This window comes from Aythya fuligula, chromosome 5, assembly GCF_009819795.1.
Source record: "Aythya fuligula isolate bAytFul2 chromosome 5, bAytFul2.pri, whole genome shotgun sequence".
Classification (NCBI taxonomy): domain Eukaryota; kingdom Metazoa; phylum Chordata; class Aves; order Anseriformes; family Anatidae; genus Aythya; species Aythya fuligula.
In genome coordinates this window covers 17,490,645-17,513,505 of record NC_045563.1, presented here as the reverse complement: position 1 = coordinate 17,513,505, position 22,861 = coordinate 17,490,645, and the positions used below count along the sequence as shown (strand labels likewise).

The 22,861-nt window shown below is 41.8% G+C and overlaps 2 protein-coding genes across 2 annotated transcripts; one reads left to right on the top strand and one right to left on the bottom strand.

Annotated features, from left to right (window-relative positions):
- Window positions 1-1,606: 1,606 nt before the first annotated feature.
- LOC116489481 (TANK-binding kinase 1-binding protein 1-like) lies at window positions 1,607-7,930 on the bottom strand. Its single transcript, XM_032187889.1, has 4 exons — window positions 7,905-7,930; window positions 7,550-7,703; window positions 7,088-7,273; window positions 1,607-1,878 (listed from the first exon to the last, which is right to left on the bottom strand). Exons 1-4 carry the CDS (start codon window positions 7,928-7,930, stop codon window positions 1,699-1,701), a joined length of 546 nt encoding a protein of 181 aa, XP_032043780.1. The 3' UTR covers window positions 1,607-1,698.
- Window positions 7,909-19,190, top strand: CALM1 (calmodulin 1). Its single transcript, XM_032187726.1, has 6 exons — window positions 7,909-7,931; window positions 10,569-10,599; window positions 11,470-11,613; window positions 13,927-14,033; window positions 15,453-15,588; window positions 15,818-19,190. The coding sequence occupies exons 1-6, from the start codon at window positions 7,929-7,931 to the stop codon at window positions 15,844-15,846; spliced, it is 450 nt and encodes a 149-aa protein (XP_032043617.1). The 5' UTR covers window positions 7,909-7,928; the 3' UTR covers window positions 15,847-19,190.
- Window positions 19,191-22,861: the final 3,671 nt, after the last annotated feature.

The following is a 22,861-nucleotide window of genomic DNA, read 5'->3' as shown; positions in this document are numbered from 1 at the left end:
AATGCATATAACATATATACAATATATACAATAACCCACACAAGGGCCTAGCGACGGTGTCTGAAGGGGATCTCTCCCTGCAGGACCTTCCCAGCCATGCTGGGGGCTGAGGGAGCGGTGCGAGGATCTCAGGACAGCTGAAATTCTAACGATAACATTTTTGCAAGAATTAAGCTAGGTGAATACTTGGCACCCATGGACCCATCGCAGAACAGAGTTCATTTTTTTTGCAGAAGCCTGTGGGCCAGCAGTATGTCCCTGAGGAGAGAACAAGATGAGACAAACTAAAGAAAGAAGTGGGAGGAGGAGTAGGAAGATATCTATGTTTAAGTGATTTAACCCCATAATAATAATAACAAAATAGTCTATTTTGAGTCTTTTACTTTTTTGCTTATTTGATGCTGAATATCTTGTTTCAGTTGCATATTAGTTAAGGAGATTGGTGCTCTGTAAGCACCTAAAATAGAATATGGAGATAGAGACAGCAGAAGCAGAGTGGATGCCAAAGTGAAATGATCTGGAGTGCTGAGCACTGCATCAGCCCACACACAGGCCCACCCCAAGGATAGTGATGCAGAGAAGTCTTAGATGGTGCTCCCTGCTTGGAAAAATGATGTCAGTATTGGCAGACCCAAAACTAAACTGAAGGCTAACCAAAATAAACTCATTAAATGTACTTCCCTTCTATATAACATAAAAATCCCATTCTCGGTGCAATGCACCTTTGTGTTAGGCTTGTGCTCTGTAACAACGCTGCTGACAGCTTCACAGCCAGCACATAACAGTGCACTTACTAAATATAAGTACTTCATTAGCATCTAGCATACTTCTGCTACCACAAAAATAATAACAAATAGCCACACTGGGGGAAGGCCAATGCCGCTTGCCAGGAGAGGTGTGCACGCAGTGCAGACCTGGGACAGACCAGAGTTTTAGGCATATTCTTATTTCACAGAAGCTGACGGCCTCAGAATAAGGCAGGCAGAAGAGAGATTTAATTAGGCAGCTGATGTGAACTGTGCCCTCACAAAAACGTTGGGAAGAACAGCAGGCCCCATGACACAGCTCAATTTTGCTGGCTTACAAAGAAAAACAGGCTTTCTCTTTTGGTACCATTATCTGCAATTTCAGCAACATGCTGGGGCCCTTTAGGATGGAGGCTCATGAATACTTTGAGGATCAGACATTTTAGGAGGCTGGACTTCACATGTGCTAATGCCCCCAAATGTAGAACCCCAAGTTCTAGAAAAAGAACTGAATTAAGGGGAAGTATCAAAGAAAAACCTTAACATGGAAGAAAGAGCCTGCATTCTGGAGGCATCATATATTCCTGCCATTTTAAAAATTCTCTTCATTAAAAGACTTTAAAGAAAATGAGCCTGCAGCAGAGGATTTCCTAAGCCATGCCAGCTTCCCAGGGGAGAAGCAGTCTGTTGGTTCTCCAGCAATAGGTTGTGGATATTATAGTTTATTTTTACAGTTTCTCAGAACTGATAGTAGAAATACATTTTTTCTTCAAGGTTCTTGAAAAACTTTGTTCTTTTTAGCCCCTAAAATTAATGACTGATCAGTTGACGAAGTCATTTCATTATCAGGTGGGTTTATTAGTGATGCAGGCACAAACAACATAGTTATCCAAAGAAGTGTAGGGATTCCACAGCTTTCTCCATGTACTTAAACAAATGAAGAGTACACTTGTCAAGGATGCTGGCTTCCAGCATCTGCCTTTGAGGAGGTACGCATAATACTTCTCACCTTGGGCCAGCTCCGTGCTATGGTGGATGACAACACTGGATTATCTCCTGGATGGCAGTAGCTGACATCCTTAGGACAGGTGGGTTTGGTCTCATAGATGCTTATCACAAGGAGTCTGACAAACTGTGTTTCAGATGCATGAGAGAAAAGAAAGGAGGAATAAATCCCTAACTGATGTGAATTAACACAGATTTATTAACCTCAGGGCGTGTTTGCAGTTGCTGAAAATCAGTACTGGAAACTATGATTCTGATCACCCTTGAACTCTGTGTTTGCAATTATTGATTTTTTTACTCCAGCTGTGGCCATGAAGGTGTGTAACCACCTGGATGTCAGATAGGTGTGTCCTATCTGACCCAAAGAAAATGTATTGACATAAAGCTACTACAGAAGTATGATTTAGGATTAAGTAAGGGAGATGTGGCCATCGGAAGTATCTGTGGATTTTACATGTTTGCCAGGGCCATATATCTTTGTACTTGTTTACCAACAAAGATCAGAAACAAACAAAATTTAAAAGAACACTTTTGCTTACTGTATCTATGCTAAATGTTTTCTGAAAGTTTTTGAAATACTCCTATATTTAAGCAAAATTGTTTGCTAAATTTAGTTGGGATTTTTATTGCAAAATTAATGTCCCAGCTTGCCCCATAGGAATATTCAGATGAAAATAAATTACTCATGAACAAAAGAGAGGTGTAAAGATCATACAAACAGAACATCCAATAATTTCCGTTATGTAAAAAAGCAATCTCAAGTAACTTTGAAGGTTTTTTTGTTTGTTTGTTTGTTTTGGTCATGTATTAAATAGAACAAACTGAAATGAGAAAGGTAGAGGTACTGGAGTTGAACAGACTGATTTCCAGCCTTTCTTCAGGCCTTAAGTTTTCAAATGTATTTGTTTATCACTGTTTATCATGCCATGGTAACCTGTATATTGGTTATAATTCTGCAGCTAACAGCAATAACTGTCTTTTAGTTTTAACAGAAATCTGAACTTATAATGTAAACCAGGTTTTGGCTCACTCAGTTTTTCAGCATGTTCTTCAAAAACTAAATGCAAGCTCAGGCCATTCCTAGTAAGGTGAGTTTGACCAATAATTGTTTTAATGTTTGTTATATTTTCGTTTAAAATTTTGAGTAATCAGTGTCTACTGAAATTAGAAACAGAACTTTTCAGTCATTAGAATGACTGTTCCCATACATATCTTTCCATACAGGATATTTCTAAATATATGTGTGGTTTAAAAAAAAAATCACTTTTCTTTGGCAGATATATCAACTACAATCATTGTCAGGGACTCTACTTCATATCAATGTAGCCAACAGTGAAGACACATCACCTAGGAAATATTTAGTATGTTTGACAGTGTTACGTAAAAATACAAAATTCTTATCAAAGATTCATTTATAAATATTCTGTCCTCTTCCGCATTCGATTCTTGAAAAATAGCAAATAGAGTTTGGCTTTTATCCATAAAAACGCGAACAATAACAAAACATAAACAATAGAACAAATGGAATGAGTAACTTTGTTTATATCATGAATCATCCAAATGTTTACCTTTCTATGAAACTGGCAATTACAAAACCTGAGAAGGAAAATCCTGTTTTCAGATACTCTGTTTCTAGCAAACTCTTCACAGTGCTGTGAAGAAAGGTTGTTTTTTAAGACTGTGTGAAAAAGGTTTGATTGTTTTTTTTAATTCCTTTTACATTTCAAATATAAGAAGTAGGGAAAAGTACTTTGGTTTAAAATAATTATTTTATAATGTTTAATCTGCAAAATACATGGCTGAGTTTATGTATGGGAGCAGCTCTATAATTCCCATCTGTGCAAATCTTTTTAAGATAGGATCTTTATGGTTCCCCACTCAAACTGCCCTAAGTTTAGAACATGAAACTTCTCAAATTATTGGGCCCCGAGGGTGCCAATTTACATAGCTATGTAGAAAAGTACTCACTAATTTAATTACAATGTGTAAATAATTTAGTTCTAACCAACGGCTAAATCAGTTTTACATCACCACCTAAAACTTTACAAGACAATGGACTCTCAACATAAGGAACAACTACTGTTACTCAATTATACAGATGGCTTTTCGACTCTTAATGCTCAGAGGAGATCCGTATTCTATGTGACTTTAATATACGCCAGTGGGAATGAGGCAAATTATGAACATATAAAATATTGGGGAGTCCCGCCGTCCCCATCCTCCCGTCCCCGTCCTCCCCCTCCCTTCAGAAAAGAAACAGGAACAGGAACATATATGTTCCCATTGAAAAATGCTACCAGGCCTGGAAACTTAAATGTTAAGATTAAAGCAATTTTTATTTTTACTTCTTGCATAAATGTGGTCAAATTCAACTCTGTTCTAGCTTTTTATTTCAATGGAGTTCCACCCACTTATTTGCAATCTTAGTGAAGCTCATGGAGTATTTTTATAAGGATACTGGCTCAGTGTTTCACAGCTGCCAATGGCATTTGGAAACATTAATTTTGTGGAAAATGGTCTCCCAAAGAAACGTTGACAATATGAGCAGAATTTTAGAGAGGATACAAAAACTCTTCTCTGATACACCAACAGAATTCCAATTGACTTGAAAAGGAATACAACAAATTCAATGCCAGTTTAGGTAGCTTAAACCTATAACTGGCAATGTTTTATCAGTAAAAACTAATTTTGAATTTGTTCTGGATGCACAGATATATGCACAGGCTCTTATATACTTGATTTTGAGTTCTAATACTTCAAAATTATTATATTCTGGTTATCTATCCTTATTGCCATAATAGCAGCCTCCCAGCTGAGCATTACATCCTATCTCAAACTTGGGTCTGTTCTCACATCCTTTTTCCAGGGCAGATGCCTGTGAATTGCTTTTATTTTGATTTTTGTTAAATTATGTATGTATGAGAAAACAAATTATATGCGTGAACCCACTTTCTTCAGTACATATATTAACTAACCAAGGCTGAAAAACACACCTTACATGTAAGTGGTAAGGTTTATTATGAGTTCCTAATAAAATTCTTCCTTAAAAATACAATTTTTAAGATTGTATTAAGACTAATTTCTGAGGTATAATACTTGGTAGAATGGTTGCAAGTCTTTGACTGGGCCTGATAAATTTGTAAACTAATCTTTTGTTAATATTACAGCTTAAACACTAGTTGACAACAACATGCTTAGTGATACAGAGTAAATTAGTTTAGAACAGTAAACCTTAACCAGTCAGAAACACTTGGTTAGAAATTTATCTTAATAGCTGTTGCATAGCCCTCTGTTCACAGAAAAACTCTGTAGCAATGGGGTGGCCAACTTGTATGGTGTTAGGCACAACTACCGCGTAATTCCATGGCCGCGTCCAGCTCCCACTGAGATCCAGGAGATTTTGAATGAGACCTTGTATAAGTACCTGGCAAGTCCTTTGACACTGTATGTCATTGGACTGACAGGGGCATTTCTTGCCTGCCCACAACTGAATGTAAATTTTAAGTGAACAAAGAATACCGATCAAACTCGAGCTGTACAACTGAGTGAAAGCAAGCTTACAAGGAGCAGGCAGATGCCAGTTTAGATGAGGTTTTCCACACTAAATAAGCAGAAAAACCTTAGTGTTCCATTTTGTTTACATTTATCATTACCATATGTCAAATCAGGAAAAAAAAAATCCCCTTAGTCAGAATGTTATTTTGGAGTAGTAGCTGTGAAATACTTTCAAATCCAGAATGACGCAATTCAACAGAAACTACTGCAGAACCTATCTGTGGTATCTCATTTGGTCATCTTGAAATTTTTCTGAAATAAAGTGAGACTATATTGCAAGATACTCAAAAAGTAATTTTATTTTAAAATTCTGTTTATATAAAAATGATTTATTAGTGTAAACCATTAAGAGTTAGCAATAGTAGTCACACACACCCACCAGAACAACAATTAAAAGAAAGAAATAGGAAAAAACATATATCAATCCTTCTACTCAAGGTCCCGTTAAGCTTTGGCAACCTTCATTAAGTGTGACTTCATTGAATGTAGCTTTTTACCTCACATTTCCAAGTTTCTTCACATATATACAAACATTGTATTGTTGGTATTTTGTAAAAGAATTTCCATGAAGTTTAATTACGTGTCTCTTAGTCTCTCCTCAACAGATACAATCTAATCCCCTCACTTTTTAACGAGTGAAGGCTTTGTATCAATGGAATAATGTACTACATGTACTGGAAAATAAGCATCCACGTTCTAAATTGTCACATTGAAGTGTTGGTGAGATTATTCTCCTGGTAATACCTTCAGCCTTCCACATTAGCAACATTTTGGCCAAAGACCATGAGATTGCATTAGCTATTTATCTTTGTGAGATAACAGTATAAATTTGTTAGCCCAATATTTGTATAGAGCTCTCATTTCAATAATGAGATCTTCACTTGTGTGAGGCCAGCGCAATGAAGTGAATGATTTGCACATGAACATTCTTCAGACATCCCCGTGAGACTCAGGGAGTTCCAAGATTCACTTATCCAAGCAAAAGCTCTTGTAGCCCACATCAATCAAGCATTGTGTCATGTTTTCTGGAAAGAAATTAAGCTGGGAAAATAAGAGCTTAAAATTGTTGGTCTGGTTTGAAAACAAAAGATCGATTTGTATGTTCTTCTATGCAAAAAATAAAGAAATCCAACCTCTCTGCTTTGTATTTAAATATATATATGTTTAATATGGGAGGTGAGGCATTCTGCATCTAAAATGGAAGGTATCCATAAATCTATCATTTGCAGACCAGCCAGCTGCAAATCAATTTTCTGACACCATTTCAGACAGTACTTCTTACACAAATGTTACAACAGTTTTGGGGCCCAACTCTGACATGTGGAATATGCTGTAGCTCGCTATGAGAAGTATTTCTAGATTGGAAATAGATGATAGCTGTGTTTGCCAACCTATCTTTGTGTTCCAGAAAGGCAAGCAAATGAATTGTAACTTCAATGGTTAAATAAACAGAACCTAACCCATTTGGCATTTATTTCAAAGGCTGGAAGCATGCAAAATTTTTCAAAATTGGAAGAATAGAAAAATGCATTTTAGAAGATTTAGTGCTACATTGCAGTAAGATCATCAGAATTATGACCACAACGGAAATACCGCCAACCTTCCAGTCCGGAGAGGCCCAAATTACAACCTTAACTAAAAATACCACGAGCTACAAGGAAGCTCAGCATCTAAGGGTTCCTGTCACAGACGGATGCAAAATTCTTGATGCTAGTGTAGGTGCATGTTTGTACACTCCTGTACCTGTTAAAAAGGTACGACGTGAGCACTACGGTATTTACCTGGGTCATCATCAGTTGGTGGCCCGAATCCCCAAAGCCTGGGAGGCAGAGGAGGACCGGAGGAGGCAGATCAGGCCTGCTGCCCCTCACTGTGCTGCCAAGGGGCCGAAGTGACACGTCAGTCGCGGACCGCCTGGTTCTGGATAGGTTGTACCGTGCGCTGGGTTTTGGCGCTTGACAAAAGCCCTAAAGATTGAAGATTAAAGGTGCTCACTTCAGAGCCGCACAACACCTCTCCAGCCTATTTCGTGCCCCCCTGCTCGCCCAGGTTTCCCCCAAAAAACACGCTTGGGCAACGCACCCCCGGCACCCAGCTGCTGCCCCCGGGGATGGGGAAATCGGGGAAAAACGGGGGAAAAAACGGGGGAAAAAACGTCCCCGAGCCGCCGGGACCCCCGGGGGGCGCCGGGCAGGGAAGGGGGCTCGGGCTGCCCGCAGCACGGCCCCCGGGGCCGCTCTTACCTCGGGGGCGCGAGGGGTGCGGGGACGGGATGGGGCGGGGGGCTCTGGGGGCGCCCCCTCCGCGCCCCGTCTCCCGCAGCGGGCGGGCGGGCGGGGAGGGAGGGGCGGGGAGGGGCGGGCGGCGGAGGGGGCAGGGCCGCTCGCCGCAGTCACCCTCACACGGAGCGCGCCGGGGAGGGGAGAAAAAGGCCCCGCTCCGGCGGAGGGATACAGCGCGCCATATATAGCGGCACGGCGCAGCCGCGCACCCCCAGCACTCCTCGCCGCCGCCGCGCCGGGCAGCAGCAGCAGCAGCAGGAGGAGCAGCAGCAGCAGCAGCAGCGCAGGCAGCAGCCGCCGCCGCTCGTGGTCGCGCAGTTCGTGCCGCCGCCGCCGCGCCATGGTAGGTAGCGCGGCCGCCCGCAGCACCGGGGGCTGGCTGAGGAGAGGGGCGGCCGAGCCGGGCTGTCCCCGGGGAGGGCTGCGGCGCGGGGGCGGCGGGAGGCCGCGGAGCTAACGGCCGTGCCGGGCACCCCGTCCGTCCTTCCTCCCTGCCTTCCCTTCCCTTCCCCCCGTCCCTGCCCTTCTCCCTGCCGCCGCTTCCTTCTCCCCGCGGCGCCGCCCGCCCCGCCTCGCCCTCCGGAAAGGGCCGGGAGCCGCTCCCCGGGGCCGCGGCTCTGCCCCGCTGCGCCCCGGCCCCGGCCGCAGTGCGCACCGAGGGGGAGGGGGGGGGGGGGGGAGAGAGACCGCGCTGCGGCTGCTGCGCCCTCAGCGCCCCCCCCCCCCCCATTCCTCCCCGGTACTGTCCCCAAAAACGCAGCCGGGCTGCCCGCATTACATCATGTCTCCTCCTCTTCCTCCCTGCCTCCCGCCGCCTGGCCCCCAGCCGCGGGGGTTGGGGGGGCAGCCGAGCCTCACCCCCCCCATCCCCCCTCTCCCTTCCAGCCCCCGGGGGTAGGGGATGGGGGGGGATTGGGGCAGGGGATGGGGCATTGGGGCAGGGGGAGCCGCTGCCTTCCCCGCCCGGGGGAGGGAGGGGAGGGGAAGGGGAGGGGAGGGGAAGCGGGGCCGCAGTGCAGCACTGCCCGCCGGGCACGGCGCCTGTTGCGCCCCGCGCTGCCCGCCCGACCCCAGCCCCGGGGGTGGCAGCCTGGGGCTGGGGGGCTTCGGGGGGCAGCCCCCCGGCCGGGAGGGGAGGGTTGGGGGTTATATTTTTTTATTATTATTTTGTTTTTTTGAGGGGGGAGCGGGCTGCTCTCTCGTCGCTTCCTGGCCATCTGGGTGTCGCTCCGTGCTGCCTCCCCGCCGGGGCAGGCTGACACCGCCGGGACGCGGCTCGGTGGCGGGGCAGGGCGGGGTGGCAGCCCCAGCCCCAGGCACCTTTGTCCCCCAGCACAGCGCTGGTGGCCGCCTGCAGCGAGCCGAGCCCCGAGGACAGCTCCGGCACTGCCGTTTCTTGGTGTGACGCCGGTTTTTGGAGGCATCCGGAGCCCCGAGACACGGGGCAGAAAGCTGGTGCTGCTGGTTGAGGGTTTTGCCGAGGTGTGGCTCCGTTTCCTGTTCTGCAGGGCATTTGGTCTGTTATGTAAATTGCTTAGATGATCTTTAAGGGAAGCCTCATCTTTGCTGGAAAATCGTGAAAAGAGTGGGAGGTCAAGCTGGATTTTTGAAGACGTTTTCTACAGTATTTTAGCATGACTTAAGAAATGTGAATTTGGTTTTTAACTGCAAGCACTATTTTCTTATCCCCCCCCCCACATGTTGTGAGCTGTTTAATCACTACACACAGACATAAAACACTAAATCTAAAGCTGGCACCTAAATACTGATGATGTTTGTATGTCACTTAACACATCCAACAAGCTTCCAACCATGTTGTTCACCTGTGCAGGGCTTGACAGATCATGTAGCCTGTTAATTCTCCATTGCATTTGTTGCCCTTTGCTGTAGTTACCTGGCTTTTATGTTTGAGATTAATGGTATTTTAGGACAAAAGGGTTGCAAGATGCCTGCTTTCTTTGACCAACAGCATAATTTTTTTGTATTGGTAAAAGCTTTTCAAAGAAGGGAGTCTTATAGGAGCTGGTACTTTATGTTATCAAATATCCATGTCTAGATAACTAAAATTCAATTTTAGGCTTGTTTTGTTGTTAATGATGAGAGAAATACATGATTTTTTGTGAAGAACCAGCTATCTTAGCCCAATCAATGGAGGCTCTTGCGATGCCCTATCTGTACAGAAAGGGGAGATTTCTGGAAGGATGCGGTTGGCACAGCTGAGCTCTGGAGGAGCGCGTTCAGTTGCCTGCTGCACAGTGCACCTCTGGGTGCAGCACTGGCCTCCTGGTGTGCAGAAGGTCACAGGCGAGCACTTTAAATCTTGGTGTTAGAAGGATGTGCACTGTGGTTTGTGCCTCGGTGGGAGGCATCTTAAGGTGCTTGGCTGAATGAGGGAATAATGTGATGCTTAAACTGGTGTTTTCTTGTCGGATGGTGAAAATCTCTGATACTGAGCAGCATTTCTTCCTGTTACAGCATGGTCCTGTGTGTTAAGCTTACTGTAGGCTGCTGGCTGGACTGCGCTGTGGGGTTGGACTGCTGTAGCGTTAGATCACTAGGTGGCACACTTGCCGTTAGCCCACTGATGTGCTAATACCCCCATGCTCGATTAGGGTCACTGTACTTCTGGAAGTGACATCTGATGTGATGCGAGACTCTAAGCATGTCATTAAGGATTTCATGCCCTTCTGATCAATTACAAGGAGCCTGCCTTGTGTCCTTTGCCTGACCAAATCGGGTTCTTTGAGCCAAAGGATGGCGTATTGTTCTGAATGGGCAGTTCTGGAACATGCTAGTTCTCTGCTTTTGGGAATGGCTGCATTGTGTAGGTGAGTGGAATCCCTTCTTGCAGAGGGAGAATTCCAGGGGTTGAAAGTGTCTTTGTAATGGTAATAATAAATCTCTGCTAAGTTTGAAGGAAGGGCCTTGTGGCTTGACATAGAGGTAAACATTATTCTAAAATATTCTATTCTTCGTGTAGGCTGATCAGCTGACTGAAGAACAGATTGCTGGTAAGTGTCTTAATGATACATACTTTTTGGCTAATTCCTTGTGACTGAAAGAAAATATCTCAAATGTAATGGAATCATCTTTTTTTCTCTCTACAATTTCAAATCTATACTAACAATTATTTTAAAAACAAAAATCAAAAGCACTCCCTTTTTAAAAGTTCTGGAATACTATTGGTATGTTCTGTTTCAATGTGGACTGCAGATTATCTGAGCCAAGTGTTTCTACATTTCTTGCAAACGAGTAATTGCTCGAATTTTCAGTGAACTTCTTAGAGCCAAGGCAGAACTAAATCTTTTTTTTTTTTTCAGATGAAGATAAACTTGAAGTGAAATAGAAAAAAGTAAACCTACAACTGATTTATTACCTGTTAACACAAGCGTTTATTTAAATAACTTCTAACAGTGTCTAACTCAAACTGGTTGAGAGAATAGTATTTGACCTTGTGGAGACCAGTCACACCCACTTGAGGTTGACACTAATTCTTATGTCTGCTGCCTTGTGTTGCCATTTACCACTTATTTTTATTCCTGTAAGTTTGTTAATGGTGAATGGGTGAACTGTTGGGTTCCCCGGCTTATCCCAAACAGCTGCAATTTGTGCTGCAACAGTAATTCAAGCAACACGATGTTGAAATGCATTCACATTGTAATATGATGTTAGTACATTGAAACTTAGGTCATGTGGCTTTGCAGATTTTGTTGGTACTGTAACTATTTCTATTAATATTTGAAAACAAAAATTCTGCCAACACATGGGCAAGTTAAATGTTTCCCAAAATCTTACCAGACGTCTTTCACTGGAATGCAGTTTTGTATGCAGTTTTCTTAGCTGGTGATGTCACTAAACAATGGCGCTGTTTCTGCCTCTAGAGTTCAAGGAAGCCTTTTCCCTGTTTGACAAAGATGGTGATGGTACTATCACAACAAAAGAACTGGGAACTGTCATGAGGTCGTTGGGTCAAAATCCAACAGAAGCAGAATTGCAGGATATGATCAACGAGGTAGATGCTGATGGTAAGTGTTAGAAGGATAGTTCTTAGTGTTGTAAATCATTCTGTGTATGCCCTCCACACTATATAAAGATGATGTTATGATGTGCTCAAAATAAAGTTTAGAAATACTGGATAGAAACTATACTCAGGGGCATCTGTTATTTTGCTTGTTCTCTGCACAGCAAAGATGCTAGCTGCCAAAGTGAGAATCTTAAAGTAAAAAGATGGGCAGAGGCAAAGTTACGCTATTTGTCTTCAATATTTTATGGGTTCCAGGCTTCCTATTGCTATTCAGCTTACCCTGACCTGCATTTAACCTGTGTTTCTACTTAGCTTTTCCATGCATGTTTTGTCAGCCCTTGCTATTCTTAATAGCTGTATTAAGGTCTGGTTCTGTTTAAGGTTGAAGATGTGATTACAATGGAATAACGCTGAACTCAAGAGTTGGAAATGCAACACGGAGAGTATGCATAGTTTAATGTAGTGTATTAGATCACTGGTAGATAGGGGGAGCAATTGGAGGCTGTCACTTGGAAAAGCAGGAAAGCCTTCTTGCATCGAAGTTGACCAGAATGGTTCATGTGGATGCCAGAAAGGATGTATGCGGTTTTTCTCTGGGACTCTGCTCAGGCTAGCAGTTACAGAAAGGAAAAGCTTGCTCTGCTTGGTGGTGTCAAGGTTTTGATCTCTTACGTTGGTGGATAGTGACTTTTCTGCAATACTCTGAAGAATGAAAAGTATATTGGCAAGGCTGTGGATTGTCAGTTTGTTAATCAAAACTACTTTTGTGAAAGTGTAAGTTAAACTTAATTGCCAACTAATTTGGATGCAGGTACTGAACCTTCTTGATACTCAGGGTTTGCAGTGATATGTAGAGGTTGTGTATAGTGGCTTCTCCAGGCTGTTCTGCAGTGTTCATAGAATCATAGAATGGTTTGGGTTGAAAGGGACCTTAAAGATGACCCAGTTCCAACCCCCCTGCCATGGGCAGGGACACCTCCCACCAGACCAGGTTGTGTGAAGCCCCATCCAGCCTGGCCTTGAACACCTCCAGGGATGGGGCATCCACAGCTTCTCTGGGCGACCTCTTCCAGTGCCTCACCACCCTCATAAAGGAAGACATTCTTCACTCTATCAAATGCAAATCTACTTTCATTCAGTTTAAAGCCATGTTGCACTGGCAGATTAAAATTGGAAGTAGAGTGAGGACTTGAGATATGTCCTGCCCATATGTTTAAATTTGCTTCATAGCAGAGTGATTTGCTAATATTCTGCACGTTCATTGAGAATTTTCTGAAGCTGTGTGTAAGACCTGTGTTCTGACTTAGCTGGTAGATGAAGTTGGCCATGATGATAAATAGCTCCATATGTCTTAATCTGGGATCCCTAAACTGCAAAGCTTTTCTTAATGATGCAGTTAAATGAATGCAGTTTAAATTTACCCAGTGAGTTTGCATGTTTCCCTGGGGCAAAAGGTAGATCTTAGTAACATGGTGAATGCTTAATGCTTTGTTTTGGCATGTAGGGATAGATCATGACTATGCTAACCTACTTTGTGTAGCTTGAAAGAACTTTGCTGCTTTACCATACTTATCTGTTTCTTATTATTTATCAGCCTTGAGCAGCCTCCAGTTTGAGTCTTTACTTTGAACTAGAACTTAATCTTATGGATGAGGCCTGAACACTGGTGGGGATTTTCAGTTTTGCGGTGCAAGACACTATGGTTATCAGAAATAACAAATGAAAGTTCTTCTAATGTCAGTTGTTTGAAGATACTTCTTGGACCTTAAAGTTGTATATTACTTCTGTGGTATACAACGTAGGCTGATAAAGTTGATTTTGAACAAGGAAACAAGTATTTATGAACAGTGTGATTAAGAACTTTCTCAAATTTTAGATGTCATGGAGTTGTAGTGCCAGCTTTAATGTATTTGCTTCTGGAATCTCCCACAGTATTTGTTAGATTGTAAACAAGCTAAGTGATTAATTTTGGAGACTGGTTTTAAGTAAAGGCGAACCTTATCGAATCTTACCTGTTAACCTGGGAATATCAGACTGATATTTTATGTGCAACCTGGGTGGGCAATGGTATGGCTTGATTTGGAAAGAAAGCAGTTGACTTTGTGCTGAAACACTGGGGTGGAAGTGGCTGTTGCACATTGTAAAAGCAAACAGGCAATGGTAACAAGTTAAGGAAAACATATGGTTCTTCTATAGGAATAGTTTAGAGAGTACCTGTCAGTCTGATTCTTGTCACTGGCTAAATTAAAGGCCAGATTATTTTGTGCTCAAAACAAGCATGGAAGTTTAATTTTGGAAGTTTGTTTCCATTAAGGCAATGGCACTATCGACTTTCCTGAATTCTTAACCATGATGGCCAGAAAAATGAAGGACACAGACAGCGAGGAAGAAATCCGTGAGGCATTCCGAGTCTTTGACAAGGTATTCTTGGATCTTCAAATATTCCTTAGAAGCAGTAATGATGCTTATCTTTTCCTCTGTGTTCTCTCATCTTGTCTGAAAGGAAAAACCTCATAGCAGAGGCAGGAGAATTTGTAGCAGAGCAGGCCCTGTTCTATGGCAGAGCAGGCTGGTTGTATCCACTTAAACAGCAGTGCTAAACTTGAGGCTTTTCCAGGAAGAAAACTTTCTGGCCTTTTAAGAGCAGATATGAGCAGAACTTGATGCTTGGGGGGTGAAGGGGTCTTGTACAGAAGATTACAAAAATACCTTTTGATTTTGGGGAATTGCAGAAATATTCGCATGGGTGTGCAAGGTATTATGAAAGCTTCTGAAGCTGTCACCAGTATTTACAGGCACAAGGGGTGCTTGTAATAGACAAGGCAGCATGTTGTCTTAAACATGCAGGCTTTGAAGTTACTTTCAGGAAAACTTGAGCTCAACTCCCACCTTCATTAAAGTTAACCTAGGTGTACATGATAAAAGTTCTGATGAGCTATTTTTAGAACAGGGGTTCCCCTCTTTGGATCGTTTGGGTGTGACAGTTACTACAAGAGACCTGTGCTGTACAGTGGCTGGTGCAGCTGCTAAGCTAATGCATATGCATGCATGGAAGGTCTCTTTCCAATTTCTGTGGAAAAAGAGCCAGTCTCTGGTCCTTTGCTGGAAGGTGTTTTAGAGCAGATGTTTAATTGTTTACTTAGTACTTCCCCCAGGTTTATTTCTGCAGCTGAGGTTGGTGAGTGGTGGCTGATGTGACACCATCTAAGCTCCTGCTCTAAGCTAGTGTGTTCTTCGTGTAGACAGAAGACAATTCATGAAATGGCTAGATATCAGAACTTAGAGCATATATAAATAATGGAATGCTGACTTAAAATTGTTACTCTTTTTGCCACTATTCTTGTCACAACTGCTTATGAGTGAAATTAAAGTGTTTTCTTTGAAGGTGTGATTTGTTCTAGATCTTATATAAGAAGCCTAACTTAGCTGCCCGCAGTCTGATTATAGAAGCAGTGTTTTCATGGAATAGAAAGCTGACTTTATACTTGCTGGTGGGGAACTAGTCCTTTAGTTGCTTAGGCAGCAGAGAAATGAAAACACTTTTTCTAACAATCTTTCAAAAATAAAATCAAGAAACACTAAAATACCTTATAACAGCTGTGAATCCAGCATACAGTTACTCTTACAGTACAATAATTAGAGAAGATTTTGTTGGGAAGCATGCTTCATAAGGTGATAGGACTGATCCACACTGTAGGGGTACGCAGTGTACTGGATCTGTATGTCTGTCCTATGAGCTATAAGGCTAGTTTAAAAGCAGTCCCTAGAAACCTAGGTGTAGTTTCAGAGTAGATCAGTGTCAGGATTGTTGATCATAATCTTGTGAAACTTTCCCCGCAGGATGGCAATGGTTATATCAGTGCGGCAGAGCTACGTCATGTTATGACAAACTTAGGAGAAAAGCTAACAGATGAAGAAGTAGATGAAATGATCAGAGAAGCAGACATTGATGGGGATGGGCAAGTCAACTATGAAGGTAAAACAGCTTATCTTGACTCATACTCATTACTCAGGTTGAGTGAAGGTGTACTGAATAAGCCATCATTTTCTAGTATTTGGAGACACAGTTTATTCAGTTGTCCACTTCTGTGGAGGAAAAACTAACTTCCACTGCATCTAATGTTTGTTATGCCAAGTATGTTTAAGATTTATGATAGTTGAAAGTACTCCAGAGACGATAAATCAGTGACTCTTTGTCTTTTCAGAATTCGTACAGATGATGACTGCAAAGTGAAGAGACCTCCTTTACACCTTTTTTCCTCTAGAAGAATCAAATTGAATCTTTTACTTACCTCTTGCAAAAAAAATGTTCATTTATTCATTCTGTTTCTGTATAGCAAAACTGAATGTCAAAATACCTTCTGTCCACAAACTGCATGTAATGGTTGGTGGTCCTGTCCCCAAAAGATCAAGTTAAACATCAGTTTTACAATATAAATAATTGTACTACCTTGAAAATAAAAAAAAAAAAAAAGGAAGCACTTAGTGAACTCAAAAGTTCCATTTGCTAATGACTATTACACTGTTTGGGCTGGCCAGTTTTTCATGCATGCAGCTTGACAATTGAGCACAGTCAGACATTTGTATAAAAAGGAAAAAAAACAACCTAAAAGATCCACTCTTTTCTTCAACAGTGGATTCTAGATCAATTTGTAGTATAAATTGTCATAGCTGGTTTACTTTAAAATTGGTTTATACCTCAGGATGGTATGCAGCAAAAATGGTTGAAGGATGCAAAACTTAGAGAAAATGCCCTAAAGGTTGAATGGTTCTCCTGTACGTAGCAGTGTGCTCCAAAAAATATGATGATCTTAACTATGGATGGCATGTCTGTGTTTAAAATATTGGTTTAACATTGTCTGCATTGCACTATAGTGAAACGGGTGTCGGCTGTTACCGTTCACAAAATTTTTAAAAGAAACCTTCACCAAGGGAGCATCTTTGGACTCTCATATTTTTAAAACCTTCTGTACCATGACTTGGAGCTGGCGGAGTAGCCTGTGGACTTCAGCACAACTATCAACATTGCTGTTCAAGACATTACAATTTATGTCCATTCCAAGTTGTAAATGCTAGTCTTTTTTTCCAATAAAAGACCATTAACTTAAAGGTGGTGTTAAATGCTTTGTAAAGCTAAAATATATATATAATTGAGATAATAAACCAAAAAAGCAGTAGGAGGGAAGCGTTTCTATGAATGACTTGCTGCTAAATTATAATGCACATGTATGCAATAAGTTATCCCCTATCTTTTCGAGATGGCAAGAACTGACCTCCTGTAACCCAAGACCTTTGCTATAAATAAATGAACTTGTGCTTGCCTTTCATATTACGACAATGTTAATTTAGTTGGTCTCAAAGTCGTGTAATGCTGACTCGTCAACTATCAGCAGAGAAGTAACACCTCATTTCACTAAAGTGGAGAGCTCTCAGCATGCATGTTGATACTGGGGGAACATGGATAGATTGCAGTGTTTTTTTTGACAGGTTATAGAAACCAGTTGGAGCACTTAAACAGCATGGACTTCATAGATATCTATGATTCTCAAACATGCCAAAAATGCATTTCTCTACCCACAGAAAGAAATGGACATTTCTCTTACAATGTTTAGAAAACAAAAGCCTTTTTGGAAACTGGGGCTATTATGTCTTGACTATCTTCTCAAACACTTGCATGAATTTTATGGGGTGGAGAAGAGGACTAGGGTTAATTTAAAAACAGTCTTGTTACTTCTGCTTTGCATGCACTAGCAATGCTTAGTCATTCCAGGTCTTTGAGTAAGTGTTCTCTGATCCTTCAGCTTCCCTATGAATGAGTAGCAAAGCAGCTGTGTTCACTCTTCTTTGTTTTGGAAGAATGTTTTTTTTTTTTTTTTTTAATAGCAGAGCCTCCATGTGGAAGGCTTTTATGCTTGGGAGGGAGGGACTACAGCTTTGTTACTTGACTGTAAGTCTGTTTCCAAATATAACTGGAGCTGCAAACCTTAATTGCTTAATTGCCTTTGGTTCTGGAGAGTATTGATACTATCTCTTGAGAGAGATGCAAGTCTCCATTCATCCTGTCTAACTGAGGTGCCTGTGTTAAGAACTTGGTTGCTTGAAACGCAGCCTCACTCGGTGGGGGTAAAGAGATGCCTCCAGAAGGCAATTGAGACTATCTGCCTTCAGTGATTTGTTTTTTACTTTTTATTCCTGGTTGTTGTTGGGGGGAGTTCTGGGTGACTAGGTACCCAGACACCTTAACCAAGTGCCTGAAAGTTAGATGGGCTGAATCTAGGCAGTTGTTCAGATCTCTAGTTGTAAAGGCTTTTGCTATGGCTGCGTATGCTGTCATAACAAACTGGCTGCTGTGATGAGAATGCCTGACTGCCACTTGAAAGTAGAGCCTTGCATGGCAGCTGCAGACTGCTTCTTTGGCAGTGCCTGAGAGTGGCTGCCCTGAGTCTGTAGACCAGCTTTGAACGAGAATGTACTGAGGGACAGGCAAGGTAGGAGCAAGGGTTGCTGCTCTGAACTAATTACTTCTGCCTGAGTGTGCAGAGATCTCATCTAGTAGGTAAATGCTTCTTACCATCTATCTGTCATTCACTCACGGTTGGTAGGGTAGTTCATTTAAGAACAGCTGCTTTTAGCTTATTCAGTGTGCTCTGTGCTTGCTAGCAAAGAGACCTCATTCCTGCAAGAGGTTCTTGGCTTGATTAGAAATTGTCTGGCAGTGTGCAGTGTTGGTATGCCCTGTAACTGAATCTGCCTGGAGGTATCTAATTATTAACTGACTTCAGTACCACATCAACCTCGAGTAAATGTATCCTCTGTACAGGACTTTAGCTCTGTTCCTTTCTGCATAGTGAATATCTAGAGAAATGAAACAGTGTCATCGAGGACTTTTTTTTCTTTTTTTTTTTTTTGTGGGTGTGTGCGTGTGGCTTTGGCTTTTTCCAAATGTGAAAGTGTGGGCTGGATACACTTGGTGCATGGCTTAGAAACATGGGACTGGAAAGAACTTCCTGGGTCATCAGATCCAGTCCCCTGCTATTGCAGGCAACCGTGTCATATAATCCTTTTAATAAACTGATCAAGCTTAACCACCTGCTTGTAAGTGGCTTGTTTTCATGGAAGTTCTGTAACTCATGTTGCTCTCAACTGATGCAAGTAATATATGAAATATGAAGTTAATCAAAAGGTCCTCCAGCTTAGCTTCAGGTTTATCATTACACTTATTTAACTGAATTTCTCAACCATGTTTTTCTTTGCACAACACTCAGGAAAGTGTTGAATATTTACACCCCCTTGTTATGAATAAGAGTTGGTGTGCTTGCTTATTTTTTTTAATGAAAAAGATGGATGTCTGGCTTGTTGAAACTTGTTAGATATGTTAATTGTCAAGGCAAGAAACAATTGAGTTGTATTTGATACATAAATTTAAGGCTAGATTATACATAACCATTTTTAAAATACATCAACTTGCAGTGTAGTTTTATATTTAATACTGAAATTGTACTGCTAAAGTTTAAACTGCTGTTAATCATATTCCTCTTCTGATCATAATGAAAAAATAAAGGGTAAGAAAATGCTTAACATAGATTATTCATTATCATGCTTATTTTATTAACTCAGGCACACACATCCTGAAGCGTCTCCAGGTACGGGGCATTTGTTTTGTTTGGTGGGGTGGGATAAAGCGGAGGAGGGGGGTTACTGATGTGATGATGGGAGACTCTCATTCCCACAATTTGTCCCACTTCTGCAGCTTCAGAAACTGATGCTGTCAAGAATCGATGAAGAAGTTAGCCTACACCTTACTGACGCATTAAATGTGCGTGTGGGTGCAGGTCTGACCTGTGGGTACTGCACAGTGCTGCTGCTGACAGTCCCCGTGCCCTGCACAGATCGGTGGCAGGGGGAGAGGCTCTATCTTGGTCCCCTATGGCAGTAAACATGATGTGAATGCAGGTGTCTGTTCCCAGGTGGCACCAAATTAAACTAAAAAGACAGTCTTGGAGTTTAAAACTAACAGTTGTATGGCTTGCTTTTTCCATACCCTGGAACTAACTGGACCATATGCCTTACTGCAATCCAATTAGGGTGGGGGGTTTTGTTTTTTAAGGTTCAGTGACTAACTGAAATTTGACAAAGTACTGTGGCAAGACCACAGTGTGTCTTCTAACCATAAACATCTAGTAGTCAACTGAAGATAAGTGATAAAGACTGGTGCCATGTGTCTCCTGACTGACATTTAGGAGAGCAGACGATAAACATTTAAATAGAACAGGTGCACCCTTAAAATCAGTAAGACAAATGTGTGTGATATTTGTGGATTTTTACACAACAGGGTTGCAATTCCAATATATATTTTTAAAATCCAAACACCAGATTTTGAAGTAATTAAGTAGATAATGAGCTGCATGTGGATTTGGAGCTCCAAGGAGCCCTGATGTTATTTGCTATTAAAAAAAAATATATGTATGAAGGCCCAAGCGCTTAAAGGATTGATGTTATATGCTTCTAAGCACCCCTATCAGCAGGTTACCCCTATCAGTAAAGCATTCAGAGGATATCTGTAATAATTGATAATTGAATTAAAGTTTGATATTAATAAATCCAGTTCTGGATGAAGTGGCCAAATATCCCCAATAAATGACAGAGCTGCTGATTAGGTAGAGGCTGACAAAATCTATTTAAGACCCTGGATGATTAAGCACAGCTGGTACCTAGTACTAAATGAGTGCCGGCGTTGCTCTCCTTCCTGCTGCTAACAGGCAGGACCAGCACAGAGCCAGTCAGCCTGCCCTGCTCCCATCCCTGCAGCATCGACCAGGAGCCTTTTCTTGCTTCCCTGAGTGCTGCTTTGCTCTGCAGAGGCAAGAACACACTTCAGAAAGCAGCATGTCCCTTCCTGACATCAAACTGCTCAAGTCCACAAGGGGAAAAAAAAAAACATTTGCTACAGAAAGGGAGCATCCTGCAGCAGGAGGTTCCAGATCCCTGTGCAGACAGAAGCTGAGTGACACCAGCAATATATAGTGATGTTAAGAAGGAAAGAAAAAAAAAAAGACTCCCAATATTTCCACAACAGACTAATAAAGAGGTTGCAAGTTACTCTGTCCAGCATCACTAGAGGTGTTGGGCAAAGCTGGCTGTAGCTGGCAGCGAGGACTGCAGCCTCGTACACAGTAATTTCTTGCTCTGGTGTTTCACAGAAATGTCATTGACTGTGAAATCTTGTATAAATCTCAGAAAAGTCACTTTCATCTCAGTTGCCTCAGATATCAACATGTGGAGAAATACTGAAAGAATTACTCACAGAACAGTCTTTTTCTGGCAATAATGTATCTCTTAAGATAATTAATGGTTCAAGTACAATATGAAAACTGAGCTAATCACCTAAAAATGAATCAAAATATGTTCTGAATAGTTTATTTTATTCCTATATCTCTAAATATGAAGTTTGAAAAAAAAGATTCTTGAACAAATGTCCTATTTGCCCTATCAGCTGCAGCATTTAGAATGAACACAATATTCCAATAGGAACCAATTCAATCAACTGAGCAAGCCGTAAAAAGACATAGGGTATTATTCCCCTTTTTCTAGGCTGCAGTGGGATTGGCAATAGCAATGCTGACAGCACAGCAGTGCCGTAGTTATTCTGATAAATCGATATGGTGAAAAAAATGGATAAGGCGAGAGAAAAAAAGGAGCATACCTCTGCATGGGCCTGCTTTGTGGCCTTGTCTCATGGAGTATTTGTTGCCCACAAATCTATAAATACTCAACTGTGAGCTCTCTGAACACTACGTTTTTCTAGCAGTGGTAGTGTCCACCCTCAAACAAACAAACAGAAAACCAACAAACAGTCAAAAACTCTGCCACCACATGTAGGTCTGTGTACTATGTATACCTGAAAGCACAGCCTGGAAAAGCCAGCTGTAAACCTTTTGCAGTTCAGAACTTGCCAAATGTCCTATTTATTAAGCTCTGCTTATTCTGAGCTTTCTTTACAAATACATTAAAAGGAACAATTTCCTCCAGACATCTTGGTAGGAGACAAAACATACCCAGGACTTCAGATGGCTTTTTACTGAATCTCTTTTATTAGGTAAAATACTATAAGAATGAATATTTAGCTCCACAGGTATCTGTGTGCGACATCAAAATTATCAGGGATTTTGGTATAAAATGTTAGCAATAGTTTCAAATAGCCTATTTGTTTCATTAGACATTAATAGACTAAAAATTCCTGTATGTGTCCACCAGGTACTCTGACAATCAGACTCACAGTGAGCATGATGCTGTCCTGCCCTACACATCTGGACTACAGACAGGTTAATTCCATCAGTACATCCAGTTAACAAGTAAAACATCTTTACACCACCAATTAGGATGCCATGTTCTACAGCACAGCTAACATAAGCATTGATAAAATGTGAAAACTGCCTTTCCAATGTATTTTCTATCAAATTGACTTCTGGAGAGGAAAGTATACAACTTGTTCACTAGCTTAAGTTACTATTCTTTTGTATATTGCACATTTGTACACTGAAAATACTATGACAAAATAATGGTCTTAAGACTACAGAACTAAACACTCAAAATTTAGAAAATGCCCAATTAAGGTTATCTGTGAAATGCCAGTTTGGGCTGTTGCAGATGTGATTGCAAAAGATTAAGACACCGTCTTGGCTTATAGATCCTCCTACTATGCTTCCCACAGGATTTTTGCATGAAGTTTATTAAATACTTATTTTCAACTTTCTGAATGCATTATTCCATACTCAAGTCACTTCCCACTGCACAGCTCTTGTTCTGAGGACAGAATTAGTAGTTTCTTCATTTTTTCCGATGGCACTGAAGTAGCCAAGTGCCTCACAAATACCGCTTTCATTTTTATGACACATACTGCTTTCTTTTTTCATGGCTTTTCATGGCACACAGTGAAGTAAGGACACCCTCCTTTAACAGAAAGAACCGAGGTACGGTCACTGAAGTCCACGGTAGCATTATCAGAGAGCCCAGTTAGAGACACTTAAATTTTTCAGAGCTACTATCTCAAGCTATGCATGGCACAATCCCATCGGTACCAGGGAGCTTCCTTCATGGCTGAAAATCTGTCTAAGCTGGGTCAGGCAGTTGTCAAATGATGTACATAGAGGAAGCACCAACCCATACAGAGCTAAGTTCACGAGAAAACAGATCAGCTGCACAGTTTTTTTCACAGCACCACCCCGATTCATGCTCAGAGCAGCTCCCCT

What these genes read in the sequence shown, in the direction of transcription:
- CALM1 (XM_032187726.1), top strand. An exon ending in CATTCCGAGTCTTTGACAAG is followed by an intron (nt 14,034 to 15,452) that starts GTATTCTTGGAT and finishes CTTTCCCCGCAG; the next exon opens with GATGGCAATGGTTATATCAG. An exon ending in TGGGCAAGTCAACTATGAAG is followed by an intron (nt 15,589 to 15,817) that starts GTAAAACAGCTT and finishes TTGTCTTTTCAG; the next exon opens with AATTCGTACAGATGATGACT.
- LOC116489481 (XM_032187889.1), bottom strand. Translation starts at nt 7,930, where the DNA reads ATGGCGCGGCGGCGGCGGCACGAACT. An exon ending in CGGCGGCGGCGGCACGAACT is followed by an intron (nt 7,704 to 7,904) that starts GCGCGACCACGA and finishes GCTCCGTGTGAG; the next exon opens with GGTGACTGCGGCGAGCGGCC. An exon ending in GCACCCCTCGCGCCCCCGAG is followed by an intron (nt 7,274 to 7,549) that starts GTAAGAGCGGCC and finishes TTCAATCTTTAG; the next exon opens with GGCTTTTGTCAAGCGCCAAA.